General features: G+C 36.2%; 1 protein-coding gene across 3 annotated transcripts in view; it reads left to right on the forward strand.

Annotated features, from left to right (window-relative positions):
- The window catches only part of LOC144965713 (Kv channel-interacting protein 4-like), a 614382-nt gene that overhangs the window by 107494 nt on the left and 483537 nt on the right, over positions 1–23351 (forward strand). The window contains exon 1 of one of the 3 annotated variants that reach the window (XM_078901322.1): positions 13499–14121. The exons of the other annotated variants lie outside the window; for them this stretch is intronic. Within the exon in view, the coding sequence (XP_078757448.1) occupies positions 13947–14121 (175 nt within the window). The 5' untranslated portion in view covers positions 13499–13946. Of the gene's footprint in view, positions 1–13498; positions 14122–23351 lie in introns of those variants that run through there. 3 annotated transcript variants of the gene reach the window in all.

Genomic DNA, 23351 nt, shown 5'->3' on the forward strand with positions numbered 1-23351 from the left:
GTTCCATTTCATTTTTCATCCCAATAAACGTATAGAAATGTATGTTTTCACTATATTATAGGAATACTAAGCTTCTATAAGTTGTGGACTGTGAAAAGTAATAATTTTTGTGTAATGTATTTATGTTTTGATTTGTTTTTCGTTGTTTGCTGAAGAAGGTCTTTGAGCTCGAAACGTTCCGAAAAGATTAAAGGAATTTGGCATTGTGAGAGAACTGTTTGGTTTATCACAACCATATTCAAAATTCGTAACGTCACTTTAAATAATATATCTAAGCCCGCATACAAAAAGTACCGGCACCACAACAAAATCGTAACGTTGGAGAAATTTGCAATATTTCGTGCGCACGGGACTTGGAATGAACTAGAATGTATTTTTTTTCTCTATCGATGCCTATTCATTGCGATACTATTGTTTGGATATTGGTTGTTTTGTTCTTAAAGTGTTATTGTATTCTGTGTAAACAATGTCTCGTTGGGTCTTTTTTAAAAAATCGCTTAGAGGTTTCGACGAAAGGCGCTATAGAAATATGCTTAATATTGTTTCCAATCTGACATTATATTGCAGCATTTTTCAAATTAAGAGATCAGCAATAACAATGAATGGCTTGAACATCGTAAGGTCTACACAACCGTTGACAGAATACATTTTACAATTTTTGACCAAACGACTTGTTTTTAAAAATGATTCTTACGTTTTTGTTTATGCACGTTTAAAAAATGTTTATATTTTAGCCTAACACCTTTATAAAATTCTTACTTTTTGGTCAAACACATTTGAATAAAAAATGGTTTACATTTTGGCTAAATACCTTTTGTAAGTTTTAGATTCGGACTAAACACCATTACACATTTTTACAATTTGACCTAAAACATGTTTAAGGTTTTCCATTTTGATCTAAAACCTTTTTAATTTTTATTACATTTTGGTCTAAAACTTTTATAAAGTGACAACAAAACGATCTTGTTGTACTCTGATAAAAACACGTATTTAAATTTTTGACCAGAAAACTCATCCTTGAAATGTCGATCGAATCTAGAGACTCTCATCTTAGCAAAAACTCTCAAACCCAGGACTTTGCCCAGACAAATATTATAGATAGAATGAAACTGACGTCACTCATATCTTTGTTATTGCTTTTTGCCATCCGCGTTTATGAATAGTTCTCACTAAATTGTAATAACGATCCTATAAACGTTCAAGGTTACACATAGTTTTGTGTGTTGGTCCGTTATACTTCCGGATGGCAATGTTATGAGCTTCTTAGCCAAGCGCATATTATCAATGTGTTTTTAAAGGTACGAATATTATGATAATCTAGTCATCACAACTATGTGTCACTCAACCACAATACACACACTCATACTTCATGGACCCCCTCCCTCCACTCTCTCTCTCTCTCTATCTCTCTCTCTCTCTCCGCTCTCTCTCTTTCTCTCCTTCTCTCTCTCCTTATCTCTCTCTCTTAATCTCTCTCTCTCTCTTTCCATGTCTCCATCTTCCTCTCTCTCTCCTCTCTCTCTCTTTCTCTCCATCCCTCCCCTCCTCTCTTCCTCTCTCTCCTTCTCTCTCTCTCCTTCTCTCTCTCCTTCTCTGTCTCTCCTTCTCTCTCTCTCTCTCCTCTCTCTCTCCACTTCTTCTCTCTCTCTCTCTCCTTCTCCCCCCTCTCTCTCCTTATCCCTCTCTCTCTCCCTCTCTCTTTCTCCCTCACTCTCTCCTTCTCTTTCCCTCCACTCCTCTCTCTCTCTCTCTCTCTCTCTATCTATCTATCTATCTATCTATCTATCTATCTACCTATCTCTCTCTCTCTCTCTCTCTCTCTCTCTCTCCACCTATCTCAAGCTTTCATCTTTCTCTACTCCCACAAACATTAGTCAAGCATGAACAAATATTTACAGTGCATTAATTTTTAAGGGGAATGCGTTTGTCACCCATTATGTCCTTTAGTTATGTCCAACACATTGAACACTATTAGGAGGACACCTCTCATGGAAACAATATTTGAAAGGGCTTGAAGATGTTTACGTGTGAATAAAACTCACAAATCACACAACACATAGAAAACAATTGATGCTATGCGTTTAGTTAGAAAACTCATAACATCCGCCAGCGGATATAGCGCACCAACACACACACACACAACTGTGTATATATAACCTTAAACGCTTATAGTCTGATTGATATAATCAAGATGGAATAACTAATGGTTAAAATTGTTGTCTAAAAAGAATAACAAAGAGCAGGATAACGTCAATTTCGTTCCATCTATGAGCTACACATTGGAAACAAGATTTAAAAGTGCTTAATAATGTCTGCGAGTGAGTAAAACCCACAAAAACTCATCAAATACTCCATAAACTTGAGAGATATCCGTCCCATACGAACGGGATCTATGTTACTATTACTCACTAAATCAATAATCAAGGGACTGAAGCAGATTGTAATAGGCTTCAATAGTCGTGACATCACTTCCCTCGCAATGACGCATAGTAATTTAGTAACTGGTTCTAAACTATCAGACAATGGCGGACGCCCTTATGAAATAATTCTCTGACGAGCATAAAAGTGCATCCAGAGGATAAAAAAACATTATAAATCTGATCATGTTTCGACTATTATGCATTCTGATCACATGACACGTGAAACGTTCTAGCCAGAATGAAGAATAAAAAGTACCCATTTTCTTTGTTTAGAACCACGCTGCTCGCCGTTGTTGGGCAACGTGATATCAGACTAGTGAATCCAATTGCATTCTCTCAATACACAAGGCACCGGCGCCAAAGTTTGTTTTCATTGGCACCCAATCGGTCACACTCTACGGTCACTATTGCTTGACTTTGTAGCATAGAGAGACCCATAGTAGTCAGTCAGCCCTCGACAATACGATCCGTGCTCAGATTGGAATGTGAAGTTTACATAACCTTTTCCACCACAGCACAGAACAACAAACACTGTACGGTTTCGTCTAAAGCAGCTGCTTCTTCGTTTTCTAACGCCGCAATAATAGCTTTCTTCTTCTTCTTCTTCTTCTTCTTCTTCTTCTTCTTCTTCTTCTTCTTCTTCTTCTTGCGGCTATGTGGGTTAGGGGTATGACACTCGATTTCGGACCGGAAGGTCCTGGGTTCGAGCCTCGCTTGAGCCCTTGTAAAAATGCTCTTTACTCACTTTCTCTCAACGTACTCGGGTGAAAAATGAGTATCTGGCCGTTAACAGCGTTGTCTCTGTCCGAAATATTTGTAATATTGCCTAACAGTGTTGCTGTTGGCCAGGGACGCCTTGTAAAGCGCTTTGAGCACGTTTTGTGGATATTGCGCTATATAAATGCTATAGTTAAATGCTCTAGTGCTTCTTCTTCTTCTTCTTCTTCTTCTTCTTCTTCTTCTTCTTCTTCTTCTTCTTCTTCTTCTTCTTCTTCTTCTTCTTCTACTACTTCTTCTTTTACCGCCACCCTCCTCCTTCAATGTCAGAGGATTGTGAAATTTGGGGGATCTCACACAGAAGGCTGAGGAAGGGGTTTGAGCCCGAAACGGTCCGTGTTTGGTATTTGTTCTTTTGTTGAAGTTGTTATTTTCATTTTTGTTAATAACTTCATATATTAACATTATGACTTTTGACCCGTGACTTCAGTCTGGTGTTAAATTGGAGTTAACAGGGAATAGTCTAATTAGATCCAATGGTAATTTGTCCTTGTGTCATGTATGACAGCGCTTGATTGGTTTAGGTCATATTTGTTTAATCGTAAACAGATTATTACGGTGGATGAATATAGATCTAAGGAAATCATTCTTGATTGTGGGGTTCCCCAGGGTTCAATACTTGGATCCGTTCTTTTTGTTCTGTACGTTGGCCCTCTGTCTAAAATCATCAGAAGTTTCGGTTTGTCTTACCATCAATACGCTGATGGTACGCAATCGTACTGCGTTTCCAATACGAGAAATTTACAAGAAGTATCAGCCGATAGTAAGAATTGTATCCAAAGTGTTAAGAAATGGATGAATGAGAACAGACTGAAACTGAATGATGATAAGACGGAGGTGCTGTATGTGGGGAACAGGAAGTGGAAAAGTGTAACAGATTTGAAGCGGGGGGATGCCTCCACTCAAATTGCTGACAAAGTGAAAAACCTTGGCACATTCTTAGACTCTGGACTATCGATGGAGCATCATGTTAATAATTTGGTTAGATTTCTCTTTTTCCAACTAAAAAGATTGCTTTCATTAGACGGTTCTATCTGAGGATGTGACCAAACACCTGGTTGTGTCCCTCGTACTATCCAAATTGGATTATTGTAATGCTCTGTTGTTTGGCGTTTCGCAATATAAACTGAGACATCTTCAGATTGTCCAAAACAGCGCTGCCAGACTAGTATTCATGAAGCTTAGGTGCGATTCTGCTGTACCTCTGCTTCATGACCTGCATTGGCTGCCTGTTGAGAAAAGGATTAAATTCAAAGCTTGTGTTTTAGTGTATTGTTGTCTTGAAGGTACTGCCCCTTCCTACATTTCGGAACTAATTAAAATATAGGCAAAACCCCACCATTTACATTCGGCCAGTGATTCGACCAAACTAGTTGTCCCTCGAATACGGAAAAATGCTGGAATGAGATCCTTTTCTCATTTTGGACCCTCTGTTTGGAACGCCTTACCACAGTTCGAATCCAGAACGTCCCATAGTTGAGTCGTTGGAAAATGCTCTTGACTCACACTCCCTCACCGTAATCAGGTGTAAAAATGAGTACATGGCCTCTATCAGCGTTGTGTATGTCCGAAAAGAAAATGTTATATCGCCTAACAGGCGTCATGTCTCGTCCTACATGTTAAGTGTTGATGTTGGCTAGATAATCTTTGTAAAGCGCTTTGAGCACGTTTAGAGGATATTGCTCTATGTAAATGCTCTCTTCCCTCCCAAATCTTTTCTCCCACTACTCTCAACCTCGCAATAATAATAATAATAATAATAATAATAATAATAATAATAATAATAATAATAATAATAATAATAATAATAACAATGCTGAAAACTTATATAGCGCTATAATTCCGAGACACCAGACTCTACGCGCTTAGAGGAAAAAAAAAACCCAACAAAAAACGTCCAGCTCGTCTCACCTTTTGCACAACACTTCAATGACGTGAACCAAGAAATCCCAGTTAGTTAAACTCTTACACACACCAGAAGCAGAGAGAATCCCTCTTAGATTCTAGATCATACCTCTTCCTTGCCTCCACCCCAAGCCCTAACTCCCAAGAAAAGAAACCAAACAAATGAGTCTTCGAAAGGAAAAAAAGCGTCCAGCTTGTCAAGCTCTGTCACGCGGCTTGTTTGGATTCCTTCCGCTGTGAATCTTTTCTGGTCTTGGTTGAGTTCAATTTACCAGTGACCTTCTGTATGCTGCTATTGAATGTATCACAGGATAGCTTCCTCCACGTTATCTGTCACTCGGATCTTTGTTATTGCTTTTTGACATTATCGTTTATGAGTAATATGCTTCAATAGACGTGACGTCACTTCCCCCATAATGACGCAGTGTAACTTAGTAACTGGCTCTAAACTATCGGGAAAATGGCGGACGCCCTTATGAAATACTTCTCTGACGACCATAAAAGTGTATCCAGATGAGAAAAACATTATAAATCTGATCATGTTTTGAATTTTATACATTCTGATCACATGATATTTGAAAAGGTTTTAGTCAGCATGGAGAATAAAAAGTACCAATATTCTTTGTTTAGAACCATTTAGCTCGCCGTTGCTTGGCCACGTGACAAACAGACTATTGAATCATATTCTCACTAAACTGTATTAACCAGACTATAAACGTTTAAGGTTACACATAGCTTTATGTGTTGGTCCGTTATACTTCTGGATCGCAATGTTATGAGCTTCTTAGCCAAGCGCATACTATCTATATGACATATTCATCTTATCATTCCTCATACATATTGTAGACTTGTGTAAAAACCTTTTACATGTAAGCTCCCAAACACTATCTTTATCTTTATCCAATGGTAAAAGGGGCAAGAAAACTAATGGAATTCCTCACGGTCAATAACATTAGCCTATTTGCGCCCATGGGAGTGACTATCACACGCACAGTGGTTCCCTTTAAGTAAGAAGTTGTGTTAATGATACACATAATATCCATATGGAAATATGTTTCTCAAAAATCCAATATTTATGAGCATATTGATGCTATGCATTTAGGTAAAGTACTCACATCATATGCCGGCCTAATTAACGTACCAACACACAACACTGTGTAAAACCTTTAACTTTTATAGTCTGATTGAATTGATCTATTTTATTGAGAACGAATCACAAACAGGCTGTCTAAAAATAAGAACAAAAACTGAGTGACATATTCGTTTCTTATCTCTAGAGAAACTGTGGAGTAGATGGCAAGTTATATGGATTATGTTGTATGTTGCATGACAACATTGTGGTATCGCACGGGCTAGTGACCAGCGTGGAGTCCAGCGGTGAATGGTGCAAAGTTTTATCTCGGGAAAGGAATTTTTACTCACATTTTTTCGCAATACTAAGTGAAAATTGAATGCTTATTGATGTCAAACATGTCTGGGTTGAAAAACAATTGCTTTAGCGACATTATGTCTCGGTCTACAACTGGGTGGGGTTCCAGACCTCCCACAGTGGGCAGGGAGGTACATGCTGTGTCTTCTATCCCCTTATATCTGTTTTCCAACATGCTTTCTGTCTTTGTCTTTGAATGAGATCACTTGGTGTTGTCATGGCTCTGGCCGGAGTCATGGCTGGGAGGGAAACAGTCGAATGCATAGTTATTGTTTTGGGAGATGATATTTCTTTTCCTTGTAAATCATCTCTCTGTTATGTGCTATTATAATTATATTTGTAATTTTGAATTTATAATGTGCTTATTTGAGTGCATTCCTCTTTGTTGGATTTTGTGCTTGTGTCCGGATGAGACTTATAGGTAATCTCAAACTAAGTACATTGGTAGTGTGCTCTTGGAATCTACATCTGATCCCTATTTGTTCCCAGTTCCCCTTTGTCTTACTTTCTCTTGGGTGCTTTAATTATAATTCTAGAACTTTTTACTGTCTCATTTTCTTCCTTTTTACTGGCGCTGATATAACCTAAATGTGTTGCAAGCGCCGTAAAACCCTTGAAAACAAAAACAAACATCGGCCTACAAGTGTTGCGATTCGCCCATGGCTCTAAGCAAAAAGCCATGAGCATATTTTGCTCTCCGTTTCATTACTATCTACAAGCACGCATTTTAATAGAAGCTGTGACTCTAAAAGTAATCAACAACTTAAACACAAACAACAATGGCTGTCACATTCAACAACTCTATCCACCCTCCAATACAAATTATACTCAGTCGAACTGAGTCGAACCTGTAGAGTTGATAACATTCAGATTAAAGTTCAGAACAAAAATGTCGTGATGCCATTTCAAGACGTGACCGTTACTTCACTGTCTCGAATTTAACTCTCTCTCCTTACCAACTATAGGAAAATCGCCACATTCGTTACGATACAACCAACACTTTTCTAATTCAAATTTCTCTTGTACATCATAAAATTTTAAAAAAATGAACAATGTGGTGTAGACCATGTTTTGCTAAAGAAATTATGTATGGAAAGGACTTACTGCTAAAATCTATTTTTGTGTTAGTTGGGTGTGAAGTTTTGGGGAAAATCCTGACAATGGCTGGTATGAAGAGGGTTAATCGATATATTAATAAATATTTTTATTGTTTTTGTTATTGTCTGAAGAAGCGTTTTTAGCCTGAAACGGTCGGCGTTTGGCATTTTGATATTTTTTAAAAGACTGTTGTATTCATTTTTTTTTTGTTTATGATCTTTTTTAATAAAAAAATTGCCTTGCATCTTCACGGTATTAAACTTAATTTAAGTAAATGCGGCGCTGCACTGCGGCTAACGCCTGGGCTATTCCAGTCTTCCTTGGAATGGACCCTAGAGACAAATTTCCACTATGGGATGAATAAAGGGAATTTTATTTTATTTTTATTTTATTTATAAATGGGAAGACTTAACTTTCGCCGTAAACACTTCTGAATAAAATCAAACAAAATCGAGAAATTGATCATAAATGCTTCTTGTTTCTCGAGAACTACAACCGTTAAACCATTTATTGGCAGCAACTGATGTGTAGCCCCTGCCAAAGCAAAAGTAAAACGTTAATTAGCAAATGCATTGCTGGAGTATGAGATGTTTCTAATTATGCTGGCAGTGATATTTGGCACGGGGTAACACACCACGGTAATAAAAAGAGATGTATGAATTTCATTAGCACAGTCCGATGTGTTTCCATTTTCATAATTTGTAATTGTTATGGGTTGGAGTTTAACGATGCCTGAATGGTGATGAAGATACGGAATAAAAATTATAAAAAAAACATAAGGATAATGATGATGATAATGATGATGATGATGATGATGCTTATAATAATAATAATGATAATAATAATAATAATAATAATAATAATAATAATAATAATAATAATAATAATAATAATAATAATAATAATAATAATAATAATAATAAACAATAATATTGATAGCAATAAGAATATTGATAATAATAAAAATAATAATAATAATAATGATGATAATAATAATAATGATAAATAATAATAATAATAATAATAATAATAATAATAATAATAATAATAATAATAATAATAATAATAATAATAATAATAATAATAATAATAATAATCATAATAATAATAAAGTAATAATAATAATGATACTAATAATAGTAATGATGTTAATAACGATAATAATAATAATACTAATACTAATGATAATAATAATAATAATAATAATAATAATAATAATAATAATAATAATACTAATACTCATAATAATAATAATAATAATAATAATAATAATAATAATAATAATAATAATAATAATAATAATAATAATAATAATAATAATAATAATAATAGTAATAACAGTAATACAAAATTGATAGATTTGTCGCACTTTTTGAACCTTTAAAAGACTATTTCTACTCATCCACTTCTATATTTGTAATAAATCGTCAAATATGTTTGGATTATTTTTCATTATATCGCCCAAAGAAACTGATAAAAACGATTTTTGTTCATTTTTCAACAATATTTAGTATTTGATTATTTTTGTGGTCACCCTTTTCCTAAATGTTACTTTGAAGTGAAGTACTTTCAGCCATCATTGCATTCATTCATTCATTCATTCATTCCTTCCTTCCTTCCTTCATTCATTCATTGATTCATTCATTCCCCTCTCAATGGATTGGAGAAAGTATTCAAAATACAATGTATCGTGAATTCAGTCCCTATTCGTCTGTATGAGACAAGTACTTTGCCGTTTAAGAGGATAGCCGTCTCAAGCGCAAAATGGACGTTGCCACCGTTTCGAGTCGAAATAAGCCCCGGCAACCTTTGTGCGCAGATTCCCTGACTACGGACATAGATGCATATACGAGATGGAAGTCGGTTTGGACGACTTCAATCCCTCTAGGGGGCGGGGACATACAGTCCTCGAAACTAGGTGAGAAGTTGCCAGGCTTCTCCACCAGTAAGAGAAGACATTGGGTGATAGCGAATCGGCTTTTGTCGAGAACCTGCCTCACGGCAAAATCGCTTCATCATTGGAGACTTTCCACTTGTCCAACATGTACCCGATGTGGAAACAAACCCGAAACTGCAGAGCATCTAGTTGTACGGTGTGTTGTGACGAAGCTTCCGGGCGCGTTTGCGACGATGCACGAGTGCAGTAAAGAATTTGCAGATTGGGTCGATCGTCATAACATAATAGTGTGAGGCACCATTAGAAGCTGCTGGCATTAAACAACTGGACCACTTAATCAAAAAGGTTACCGCTCTTTGTTATGGTACAGTAGTCCTCCAGGGCCATGAGGCCACTATCATCTCATAATAGATGATAATGCATGAGGTACGTGGAGCCGGAGTTTATCTCGGTTTCTATAGCGTAAACGGACAACAGCCATATTGCTTGCTGCCCTTTGAATAGGCCGTACGTGATTAGGTAGCTGAGTCTGTTAGATCCGCCGGAAAGTATTTTTCCCCATAATCTAGCTTCCAATCCAAAACGTAGCAAGCAATCACGCTATGGAATCGGTCGAAACTCCTAAGCCTTGTGGCTATGAAGGACAAATCCAAGCGCCCTCCCCCTCTCTACTTATCTTTTTACTCATTGATTATAGACGGTCATCAATTGGAAAAGATTCTGTTTAAGAAAAATCTCATTATTACTATTGGGATTCGATTACTTGGTCACCCACCTGATATCTACGTGATTGACCTTATCTGTTGGTTACTCTAGCTAGTTTCTACCACGAGGAATCGAATACTTTGAAACCCGATATTTAGGTCATTGATCTTATCATTCCGCAATTTCTTGATTACTTTCATGGCCGTAAGGATTAGGGATATCACAATATGCAGGATATCTATCAAGGAGTAGAAAGTGAACAAATGACAAAATAACAGAAAATGAAGTGAGTAGAAAAGTGCCAGAAGACAATAGAGAATAAAAATGTCGCTGCGATTGGGGGTCGACCCACGACCTTACTGATACGACAACTCCGCCTGGCCTAGAGAGGGACGCTCTACAGTCGACGCCATTTACCACTCCAAAAAAAAAAGTTGTCTAGTGGTATGACATTCGCTTTCAGATAGGAAGGTCGTGGGTTCAAGCCTCGCTCGGCACATAGTTGAGCCCTTAGAAAAGGCTCTTCACTCACATTCTCTCACCGTACTCAGGTTTAAAATGAGTACCAGGCCGTTAAAATGGTTATTCTGTCCGAAAAAATGGTATATTGCCAAACAGGCGTCATGTCTAATCCTACATGTTAAGATTTGCTGTTATTGGCCTGGGACCTCTTGTAAAGCGCTCTGAGACAGCGAGTGGATGTTGCGCTATTAAAAAAAACTCTCATTAAAGGATGAGTCTTCTGGCCCAAATTTTAATTGTATCGGATCTTTTTAGGGTACTGCAGTCTTCTTAATTAGTCAATGATTAGCGGACAATTTATCTAATAATGCTGATCAACGTGTACATATATACAATCATCCGAACCCACTTATGGGCCTAGTTTAACATTGGTGAGATGGACAATATTTTACGTCATTTTCTTTTAGATTTCCATGACAACAATAAGGCCATAAAGAATTGGGTTTTCAGACCTACAAATAAGTTCACGTCGGTGCTGATGATTTCAAAGAACTGCGATAAGTTTAATACGTTCAGATACAGATTTTTGCCATTCAGCGTAGATATGATAAGAGGTCGTCGTTTTCTTATTATCTATAGGAAGCATGACAATAGATTATTTAGTGATTAGACAGTGTAAATCAATAATGATTGAGAGAGAGAGAGAGAGAGAGAGAGAGAGAGAGAGAGAGAGAGAGAGGGGGTGAGAGAGAGAGAGAGAAAGACAGAGAAAGAGAGAAAGAGAGAGAGATAGATAGATAGATAGAGAGAGAGAGAGAGAGAGAGAGGGGGGGGGGAGGGAGACACAGAGAGAAAGAGAGGACTGGCGTGTAGATGATAGCTGATATCAGTGGCGTGGCATGCTTACAGTATAAGGTGGTGCCAGACTCAGAAGAAAATGACTTAAAACATGCTATATTTGAAAAAAAAAAAAAAAAAAAAAAAAAAAAAAAAGAAATATATATACACAAAAGAGTTACTCAAATAAGTTAGAGGTGGTATATACCATTTCCCAGTTTTACTTTTTTAAATGCTGTAATCCATTTTTAAAAGATGGATGCGGTGCCAGGCACCAAATCAACCAATAAAGCCACGCCCCTGGCTGATATCATGATCATCATCATCATGATCATCATCATCATCATGATCATCGTCATCATGATGGTGATGATGATGATGATGATGATGATGATGATGATGATCATCATGATCATCATCATCATCATCATCATCGTCAGCGCGGTGGTCATGACCATTTGACATTAGAATCATTTAAACCATTTGCGTTATATTACAACGTGAAAAGCATTCCAAAAACTCTACCTCAAAATAAGCTATAATTCTAAATATTGAAGAATTATAAAAACAACCGATTGCCGACTCCCCCCCCCCCCATCTGCCCCCATTTCACTTTATGGATGACGTAAACAGGTTGTTCTCGATGTAGAATGGGACTACGATTTAAAAAATAACTCAACCTCATTTTTGACATGTCAAAAAAGAAATTATAATCATTATACTACTACTACTACTACTACTACTACTACTACTACTACTACTACTACTACTACTACTACTACTACTGCTACTAATACTACCACCACTACTACTACTACTACTACTACTACTACTACTACTACTACTACTACTACTACTACTACTACTACTACTGCTGCTACTACTATTCTTCTCCTTCTCCTTCTTCTTCTTCTTCTTCTTCTTCTTCTTCTTCTTCTTCTTCTTCTTCTTATTATTATTATTATCATTATCATCATCATCATCACCGTCATCATTATCATCATCATCATCATCATCATCATCATCATCATCATCATAATTGATAGTATCATCCACAGCGTAATTATTGTTATTATTACTATTATTATTATTATTATTATTATTATTATTATTATTATTATTATTATTATTATTTATTATTATTATTATTATTATTATTATCATTATTATTATTATTATTACTATTATAATAATAATAATAATAATAATAATAATAATAATAATAATAATAATAATAATAATAATAATTATTATTATTATTATTATTATTATTATTATTATCATTATCAATATTATTATTATTATTATTATTATATTATTATTATTATTATTATTATTATTATTATTATTAATATTATTATTATTATTATTATTATTATTATTATTATTATTATTATTATTTTCATGATTATTTCTTAAATAAATTATATATATCATACCAGCATTATTTACCTCCATCCAGATTTTTACCATACGAGTCAATGCCAGCTTCCAATTTTTCACTTTCATATTGTCAATAATTTCCAATAATTACACCAGCACACAACACACAATTTATCAAGGGCCCTACTCCAATATGTTGTGTAATTGCTGCGGTCTGCCTTCTACACTAATTATACTAAGAGCACGTTTGATCATAAATGCACTGGTATATCATTACATACACTGCCATGTCGCACAACGATAAATTGACTTTCTTTTCAGTTGTGGCAGAAAATTTTTGAAACTCAAATTATATCAATAGATTATTTGACACCATCTTGTCAAAATTATTAAACCTCACATTTTCTGTTATTTTAAAGGAATTTCAAGTGGGAGAATTTTGGTAAAGCGGTATTGGTAATCATACGTCACCAATTCATGAAATACTTTGATTTCTGACCAAAATTAAATAAACATGTTTTGCCAGCGTCCGTAAGAGTTCAATTGCTTACAGTATTGACATTTGAATGAGCAAAATCAACCCGCGGATTTTGGCTACAAAAATATTACTATATAATTCTATCGTTTCTACAGGTTGCTTTAGGCGGCATTTCACTGTTCTGTGGATTTTACTGTTCTGTTTGTTTTTTTTCGTTGGATTATAAACAAAGACGAGTTTGTGGTGTCAATGGAAATTTAAGGGTGAGATCTAGACGCCTATTTCTCTTAATGTTTCAATTTTTATCAAATACATGGTACGTCATCCTATGGAAATTTGAAATTTTGTAAACAGAGAAAGGTATTATTAAATGTCTACACTTTTTCTGAAGAGACATAGATACTCTGTTGCGCGTACAACTATAATTTTTATAACCTGTAGCATACTAGTAGTTATTACTAGATTTATAATAAGATAAAGTAGTCCTTCATAGCCATTGGGATTATAGAGCCGAAGTTTATCCCTGTTTTTATAGCTTTAAGCTGATAGTAGCGAATGCTTGCCACCCGTTGGATAGGACACGAGACTATGGCGAATTATTTACCGCCAGATCAAAAAGACCCAACTACTCAGTCACTGCTTGGTGAACTCTCGACCTCCCCTGGGATCGATCAAAGTCCTCAAGCGTGTGAATCAAGTACTCTACCAACTGATCTATCGGGACTCCCAGGTTTGAAATAAAGATAATCATTAAAATATTTTATATAGGGAAGAAACGGAAGTGTATTTGTTTGTTTCTGTGGTTGTTGGGTGGGTGGATTAGTGTATGGATGTGAGTTTGATTGCGATTGGGGGTTTATGTTTATACATGTTTCTACAATGTGTACATTCTTATAATTATAACATCAGAAATCAAGTTATGAACTTATTTATTTATCTCTTATTTATTGGAGAACAGTTTGCTTTAATTTGAGTTTTTTTTTCATTAAAGACAATGAGTAGGTCCATAAAAACTTGGTAATCCGACATGTAGTTAAGATAATACATTGCGAAAAAATACGACCTATCTCTCAACAAAAGTTGGTAATCCCAGACATGAAATTCAGAACACACTACATTAGCATATATGCGTACATTTAAGTTGATATACTATCTTTACCACATGTATCATTATTGTAATCTTTCAATTACTAGATTTCTAGCATTACAAATAATATTAAGGGCATTCAAGGGATTTTATCCTATTTCGCTCTATGCGATATGTTATGTTATGTTATTAAAACAATGCGACCAATATCTGAACAAAAATTTGGTAATCCTACTTATAATTGACAGAATACACTGTTAACTCAATACGACCTATCTCTTAACAAAATTTTGTAATTCGAGACATAAATTTAATAAAATACATTGTCATACCAATATGACCTATCTCTGAACAAAATTTAGTAATCCGAGACATGTAATTAAGAACACACAGTGTTATAACAATATGAACTATCTCTGAACAAAATTTGGCAACCGTACATGTAATTACAAATTAAAATAATACGGCATATCTCTGAAAACGAGTTTGCAATCCCAGACTAAGCCACAGGATAAAATATACGAAAGGATTCTTACCAATTAACTGCCTTAAACTCTGGAAAACCACGCATTAAAAATTTGGCCAGAAAACTCGTCCTGCAAATATCGATCGGTTTAAATGAGCCCCATTTTGGCAAAAACTCTCAAACCTGGGAATCGGCTAGTTCTTCCTTAATCCCAGGTTTCAACGTTTTTTTTAAGAACATACATTATTAAAACAATATGATCTATAGGTGAACAATATCATCTGCAGTAGTTCTTCAGAGCTCTACGGTCCATGGAGCCAGAGTTTATTCCCGTTTCTATAGCGTGAAACGGACCATAGCAATTGCTTTGTAACCTTTAGATAGGACGCTAGTCTATCGCAAGGTATTTTCCGCCAGATCCAACAGACCCAGCTACCCAATCACTGCTGGGTGGAAAGCAGAGGGGGGGGGGGGGAATAACAAAAAAAATCTCGACTGCACTCGGATCGATTGCAGTCCCCCTGCTTGTGAAGCGAGTGCTCTACCAACTGAGTTACAGAGACCCCCATATCATCTGTAACTGTCTCAAAGTCTTGTAGTTTGTTATTTCTCTTCTTACCAACCATTTTCAGGCGTTTCCCCAAAACTTCAAACCGAACCAACACAAAAATAAATTATAAAAAATTGAATTTTATATAGAGCAATATCCACTAAACGTGCTCAAAGCGCTTTACAAGGAGTCCCTGACCAACAGCAACATGTAACAGGTAGAACGGGACAGGATACCTGTTAGGCGATATTGCAGGTATTTTTCCGACGGAGTAATCGCTGTTAACGGCCAGGCACTTATGTTACACCTGAGTACGGTGAGAGAATGTGAGTAAAGAGTCTTTTCCAAGGACTCAACTGTGCGTCGAGCGGGGCTCGAACACAGGATCTAACGATCCGAAAGCGAGTGTCATACCACTAGACCGCATAGCCGCATAAAAATATTATTTTTTCACTCCTAACACAAAGCAAAGTTCTTACTATATAGACATATTTATTTTTTAGCAAAACGAGCTCTACAAGACAGTGTTAAGGTTTTATAACTATCTTAGCCAAAACTATTTTTTTAATGTGGCTATATGGTCTTGTGGTATAACACTCTCCTTCATATCAGAAGGTCCTGAGCGGCGCATAATTCATTTTTGTTTTGTATATTGAAAAGGCTCTTTACTCAAATTGTAATATCGCCAAACCGGCTTCATGTCTCGTCCTACATGTTAAGTCGATGTTGGCTAGAGCGCTATTAGCATGTTTAGCGGATATTGCGCTATATAAATGCTTAAGTTTTTAAATAATCAAATGCTCAAGATTTAATGTACTAGCGAAATTCGAATGAGAAAAATGGCTGTAACGAATGTGACGATTTTCCAATGGTTGTAATCAGAGGATCAATAATAGCTAGCACTTAGTTTACCTTACAATTAATTTCTCTTCAAAATGATATATCAATTTTAACTGGTTAACTGTCATGCTATGGAAAAATATGTATTTAAAAATTTGGTCAGAAAACTCGTCCTCGAAATATTATAGGTTGATTTAAACATCCCTCATCTTGGCAAATGCTCTCATACTGGTAACACGCGAGTTTTCTGGCCAAATCTATAATTACGTGTCTTTCCAGAGCACGGCAATTATCTGGTTAACAATTAATTTGTTTAGCCTTCCGTTTCGATGTGGAATAGAAATCAGGTCAAATTACAACGTACTTGCCATCATCGCGTTCCTTCAATTAAATTCTGTTTATTCTGGAAAGGCACTGCATTTGGAGGGGATACTTTCCAAACCTGTTAAGTAGTCTGGGTCCAAGAAGCTGGAGTTTATCCCGGTTTCTATAACGTGAAACGGAAAAAATAGCAATAGTTTATTTGCAACATTTGGATAGGACGCCAGTCTATCGCATAGTACTTTCCTCCAGATTTAGTAAAACCAAACACCCAATCACTGCTGGGTAGACAGGAAGAGGGGGGGGGGGGGAGGAGTTAAGAGAATACTGTCTACAGCACTCGGTATTGATCTTGGTCACTTTGTCCCGTCCTACATATTAAGTGCTTGTTGAACCCGTGTAGTGGATAATGCACTATATAAAAACTCAATTCTTTTAATAAGTGTTAAATATTATATTTGAATATGGCGGAGGTGGGAAGAGGGGGGGGGGGGGGGGTCACTCGATTATAATTCCGTTTTGAGACATAATATCACATATCCCCAATCATCAACATACCGACAGAATTAAACAGATGCCTAAATCTGAGATTTAAATAAAAACCTCGCCCTTCAGAATTCGATCTGTTAAAATGAACCTCATCCTGACTAAAACTCTCAAACTGGGGACTTTGCAAAATCCTAGGTAAGAGAGTTTTTGCCAAAATGAGGTCATTTTAATCAATTGATATTTGAAGAGTGATTCTACTGGACATTTTTCTTTTTTAATTTCGAGAGTCCGTCGGCACATTCCACAGTGTTGACACGAAGACAATAACTCAGAAGCATCTACAATATAAGTTAACTGAAATTGTAACAAATTTCAATTTAATCTTTACTTTTCATATAAAAATGTGACCCAGCGTCTCAAAACGGTATTATGTCGGAACGAACCAGATGCTTAAAAGCTGAATTAAATGTTAAACTGATCAAAAAATATAAATTGTTGGCATTAGCACCCTAAAATATGGTATCCATTCTCCTCAATAATACATACAAACTCAACACAAGTCTGATATTTCTGGCTATAAATTCAATTTTCAACATCTTAACTATCCCGACTTAATACTGTTTTGAGGCGAAGGGTCACAAATGTTGTTTTCGACATTCAAGCAGCGAAATTCTCAATTTATCAAGGTGGCAGAGTGGAAACACGATGGCTCAGCTGGTCAGCACTTTTCTTATGAACTGGCATTGTCGAAAACTGCAATCGAGATTTTTTTCCCGACAGACCTACATACTTCGGATCCACGGGCCATAATATGGTTCTGTATTACTGCTTTGACAGGGCACCTTGATTTTCTATGACCAAAGAGCCTAAGGGCTAAGAGAGAGACCCAAGCCATTGCCATGTGGCATTCTGTGTATATATTATCATACTGCCATACTCCGATATAACACATTTATATCATTTCAATCAGAAAACTCGTCCTTTGAATATGGATCGATTAATATCCTCATCTTGCTACAAACTCTCAAACCTGGGACTCTTGCTAGTCTTTCTAAATAGTGTTTTTGAGAAGGTGAGGATAATTTTAATCGATCGATATTTAATGATGGATGAGTTTTCTGACCATTAAAAAAAGTGTGTGTGTGTGTGTGTGTGTGTGTGTGTGTGTGTTTTCTCGAATGCGGTAATAAAGCACACCCGGTAAGTGGCTTGTGTCGTGTGATTAACTTTTAACAGGCCTGGTTCGGTTTTACTCGGCTCTTACCGTTTATAGATAGTTCGAAGTTGACGTCACTCAGGTCTTTGTTATTGTTTTTTGCCATCCGCGTTTATGAGTAATTCTCACTAAACTGTATTAACCAGACTATAAACGATCATGGTTACACACAGTTTTATGTGTTGGTCCGTTATACTTCCGGATGGCAATGTTGTGCACTTCTTAGCCAAGAGCATGCTATCTATATCAAGATACCAGAAACTTCTCAGTTTGTGAAGAAGAGGTTGCATATACATTGCTGCAGTCTTACAAACCACTTTTATTTTAATATAGAAGGAATGAAGTTGACGTCACTCGGCTCTTTGTTATTTATTTTAGAAGTCCGGACCCATGAAGCCCGTGGAGCTGGAGTTTATCAAAATAGCAATCTAACAACCCCAGCTACCTAATCATTGCTTGGGTGGGGGGAGGTCAGACAACCATTCTCGACTTCACCCGGGATCGATCTCGGTCCCTTTAAATTAAATTGAGCTTTAATATAGCGCAATATCCTCTAAACATTGCTCAAAGCGCTTTAAAAGGTGTCCGTGGCCAACAGCAACACGTAACATGTAGAACGAGACATGACGCCTGTTAGGCGATATTATATTTTTTTTCCGACAGACAACGCCAGATAATCATTTTACACCTGAGTACGGTGAGAGAATGTGAGTACAGGGCCCTTTCCAAGGACTCAGCTATGCGCCGAGCGAAGCTCGAACCCAAGAACTTCCGATCCACAAGACCACATAGCTTTTCCGGGTGAAGCCAGTGCTTTGCCAACTAATTTATCGGGATTCTCGGAAATGTCTTTAGTTTCCCATTAAAGGGTATTTGAAAAGAAAAGGAAAAAGCTGTTTGGAAAGTTACGATACCCGACATATTGTACACTGACAAAAACATGTTCACAGTTTAGCTTGATACTATTTTTACTTTATTCATCGATCGAAGATTAAAATTGCCTCAAACTTGTCAAACGAATCTAAAGACTCATTATTCAAAGAAGTCTCGGGTTTAAGAAATTTGACAAGTTGAGTGTCATTTTAATCCAATCTATGCATGACACAAGTGTTTTTCTGGACAAAGTTGTTACCAGATGAAGCAATAGGAAGTGGTATCATCAGTGGCGTGACATGCTTACAGTGTAAGGTGGTGCCAGAATCAGAAGAAATTGACTTAAACCATGCTATATTTGTAAATACAAAAGAAAGGAAAAAAATTAAACAAAAGACTTACTCAAATAAGTAAGAGGCGGAATATACGATTTCTCAGTTTAAGTATTTTAAAAAATTATGTAATCCATTTTTAAAAGATGGACCCGGTGCCAGGCACCAAATCAACCAATATAGCCACGCCCCTGGTATCATTATTATCATCGAAGAGATTTCATGAATCACACGAACTGTTACAGGGGGATATAATATTATGTGATCTATCGCAATAGAAAGGTATTATGTAAATAAGATGCCAAAATGTCACCCATCGTCTTACTTACTTATCCGAACCAGCGACCACATGAGCTCTAGCTCTTCGGTCTTGTGCCATGACATGGAAGTTAGACGTCTTTTGTAGTTGTTCCAGGTGACTATAAAGTGTGTTACTGATGCTTGTCACCCATCGTCTCAAAACGGTGGTGTGTCTTGATGATCCAGTTGCTAAAAAGTCAAATTAGGGCCAAACTGATCAAAAGTATAAATTTCATTTTTAGCGTTCTTAAATGTTACAATCGTTCTCCTCAATAAAACAAACACAAGCAGACCAAGTCACCCCATTTCAGGGATAGCTAGCTATCTTTAAAAAGATTAACTTCAGAATGAATAAGGAAAATTGTATTCTTTTCGTTTCATGTGTTTATTTAGATATTATGTGTTTTATTTTGTCGTCATCCATATCTACTCTAACTCTCATTAGGCTAAGTTTAAAGCAGCCAAAAATCCCATCTGTAAAAAGAATTATTAGCTATCAGACAGTCCGGAAACATAAATACTCCCTTTTCCCCTTTAACTAATCAGCGTCTGGCACAAGTATTCAGCAAACTAGGAAAAGAATGAAGAAAGAATTTTAAAAGAGTTGAACGTGACAAATTAAGGAGCACAGGTATCGCTGTAAGATGATCTAAAAAAAAGTGTTTATGGTACGGTGTCAAAATGATACTTAGCTGCTAAAAGCTGTGGACTGTAAAAGGTAATAAAATAAATAAAATGATTGCGCTTTATATAGCGCAATATGCACTAAATGTGCTCAAAGCGCTTTACAAGGGTCCATGCTCAACAGCAACATTTAAAATGTAGGACGGGAGATGACGCCTGTTAGGCGATATTACAATTTTTCGGACAAAGACAACGCTGTTAACGACCAGATACTCATTTTACACCTGAGTACGGTGAGAGAATGTGAGTATAGAGTCTTTTCCAAGGACTCAACTATGCGCCGAGCGCAAGTCTCGAACCCAGGACCTTCCGATCCGAAAGCGAGTGTCATACCACAAGACCACATAGCCGCAGATTTTAAAAAAATGAATATGAAAGTTTTTAAAAAATAACAAAATACCAAACACAGAACGTTTCGAGCTCAAAACCCTTCTTCAGTCAACAACAACAACAACAATAACAACAACAACAAAACAATAGAAATATAAATACATTACTAAAAAAAACCCGGGATCGACGACTAAATATTTTTTTAAAACGTGAAGTAGTTCTACAGACTTTGAAAAACACCCCGATGTAATACAATTGCTGATAATAAAACAAGTTACAACAAAGTATTGGCACTAGTTTCGACAAATAATTATGCATAACTGGAGTTTCGTAATATTGTTCTTATTTTTCATTGAACAAAAAAAAAAAAAAAACAAAACCAAAAAAAAAAAAAAAAAAAAACCAACAAAAAAAAAAAACAAAACAAAAAAAAATAACAAAACAAAACAAAACAAAACAAAAAAAAAACCCAACAAAAACAAAACAAAAACAAACAACAAAACAAAACAAAAAACAAACAAACAACAAATCTGCGGCTAACGCTTAGGTTATTTCGTTCTTTCTTTTTTCGAGGTATTTTTTGAAAGACGTTTGCTTATGACTAAATGAAGGGAACTCTATTCATTTTCTCATCTTTAATGCATGTTTCCGGCAGATAATATATTATAAGATGAAGCTAGATGTGTCTACAGGCCATCAAGTAAAGGACACCCCTCAATTAGTAGACGTTTATGCCAGATGTTGAAAGGTGAACTAGAGAATATGTGACCAGCCGTCTGAAAATGGTATTATGTTGGAGTGATGTATCAAAGATAACTCACTCAACCCTAACACAGACTCTATCCGTAGTATACCCAGGGTTACTTTTACCCCATGCCTATTTATTACATTTTTTTCTGAGTCAAAATTATAGGAGTAGTATCAAAACTAATATTTTTGATTTTTACATGTTAATGATAAATGAATAAAACGATCTATGTACATGCTCCTTTTTTAAAACTTTTTTTTTTCCAATTTTGAATAGTAGCAAAAAGCTCTAGGATTGAGTGAGTTAACTTTAAGTTAAATATAATAATTTCAGCATTTATAGAGCAATATCCACTAAACGTGCTCAAAGTGCGTTACAAGAGATCCCTAACCAATAACAACATGAACACATGCCACGTAGGGCAAAACATGACGCCTATTAGGCGATGTTGCAATTTCTTACAACAGAGACAACGCTGTTAACGACCTGGTTTATAGTTTACACCTGCGTGTGGTGAGAGAATTTTAATTAAATAATCTTTTAAAAGGATTCAATTATTCGCCAATCAGATTGAGTCTTGAACCCTGGACCTATCGATCCGAAGGCGATTCCCATATTCACACATACTATATAACCAGTCGTCTCATAAAGGTTGATTATGCTGGAGTCAACCTCTGTCATGATGCTGTGCGCTAAGCTAATTTACTCACAACATTCCGCGAGCCCGATATAAGTTACAAACATGCACAAATGGTGTGTAACCTTTATTGTTAGTAGTCTGATTAATACAATTCAGGGAGAACTTTTCATAAAAATGGCTGGCGAAAAACAATAACAAACAGCTGAGTGAAGTCTGTTTTGGCCGACGCCGTTTCCTCTTGCACTGTGGGTTCCATTTGAGAGCCTGCTTGGCTGTATTACAGGGCTCTTTCCGCAGGGTATGGCTAACCCATTGCCACTTTCTGCGTCCCTCCTAAATATAATATTTGAAAAAAAGTAAAACAAACAAAATAGAAACTCCCAGATTCCTATTATATTATCTTAACTCTATTTTCTTCATCGTGCATAATCAGGCAAGATACCAAATTTTACGCAATGGATCACATATAGAAAGTATGCGCTTGACTTAGAAACTCACAACCTTGACATCCGAAGTAATACGGACCAACACACAAAACTATGTGTAACCTTAAACGCTTCTTAGCCAAGCGCATACTATCTATAGATAAAATGAAGTTGACGTCACTCGGGTCTTTGTTATTGCTTTTTGCCATCCGCGTTTATGAGTAATTCTCAATAAACTATTAACCAGACTATAAAAGTTCAAGGTTACACATAGTTTTGTGTGTTGGTCCGTTATACTTCCGGATGGCAATGTTGTGAGCTTCTTAGCCAAGCGCATACTATCTATGTGTTAACGATGGCTGCGGCTTTAGGTACATAGGTCCACCAGAAATCTCTTTTTTTTGCAGTCGGTTGCTTTTGTGGTGGCTGTTTTCCAGGACAAGCCTGCTTTCTTTATTTCATTTTCCATGGTCCATCACCAGGTTTCTTTGGGCTAACCCCTGCTGTCTCTTCCCATCTGTTGTCCAGTAGAGGGCTGTCTTGGGAAGTGGCCCTTTTTCCATTCTGGCCCCATAACCCAGCCAACGACATCTTCTTTTTATTTGGTTTTTAATGCTACTGCTTTAGACTCAATGTTATCGTGAACCATTTCGGTCATA

This window comes from Berghia stephanieae, chromosome 2 (assembly GCF_034508935.2).
Source record: "Berghia stephanieae isolate SIO BIC M18660-M18661 chromosome 2, UCSD_Bste_1.3, whole genome shotgun sequence".
Lineage (NCBI taxonomy): Eukaryota > Metazoa > Mollusca > Gastropoda > Nudibranchia > Aeolidiidae > Berghia > Berghia stephanieae.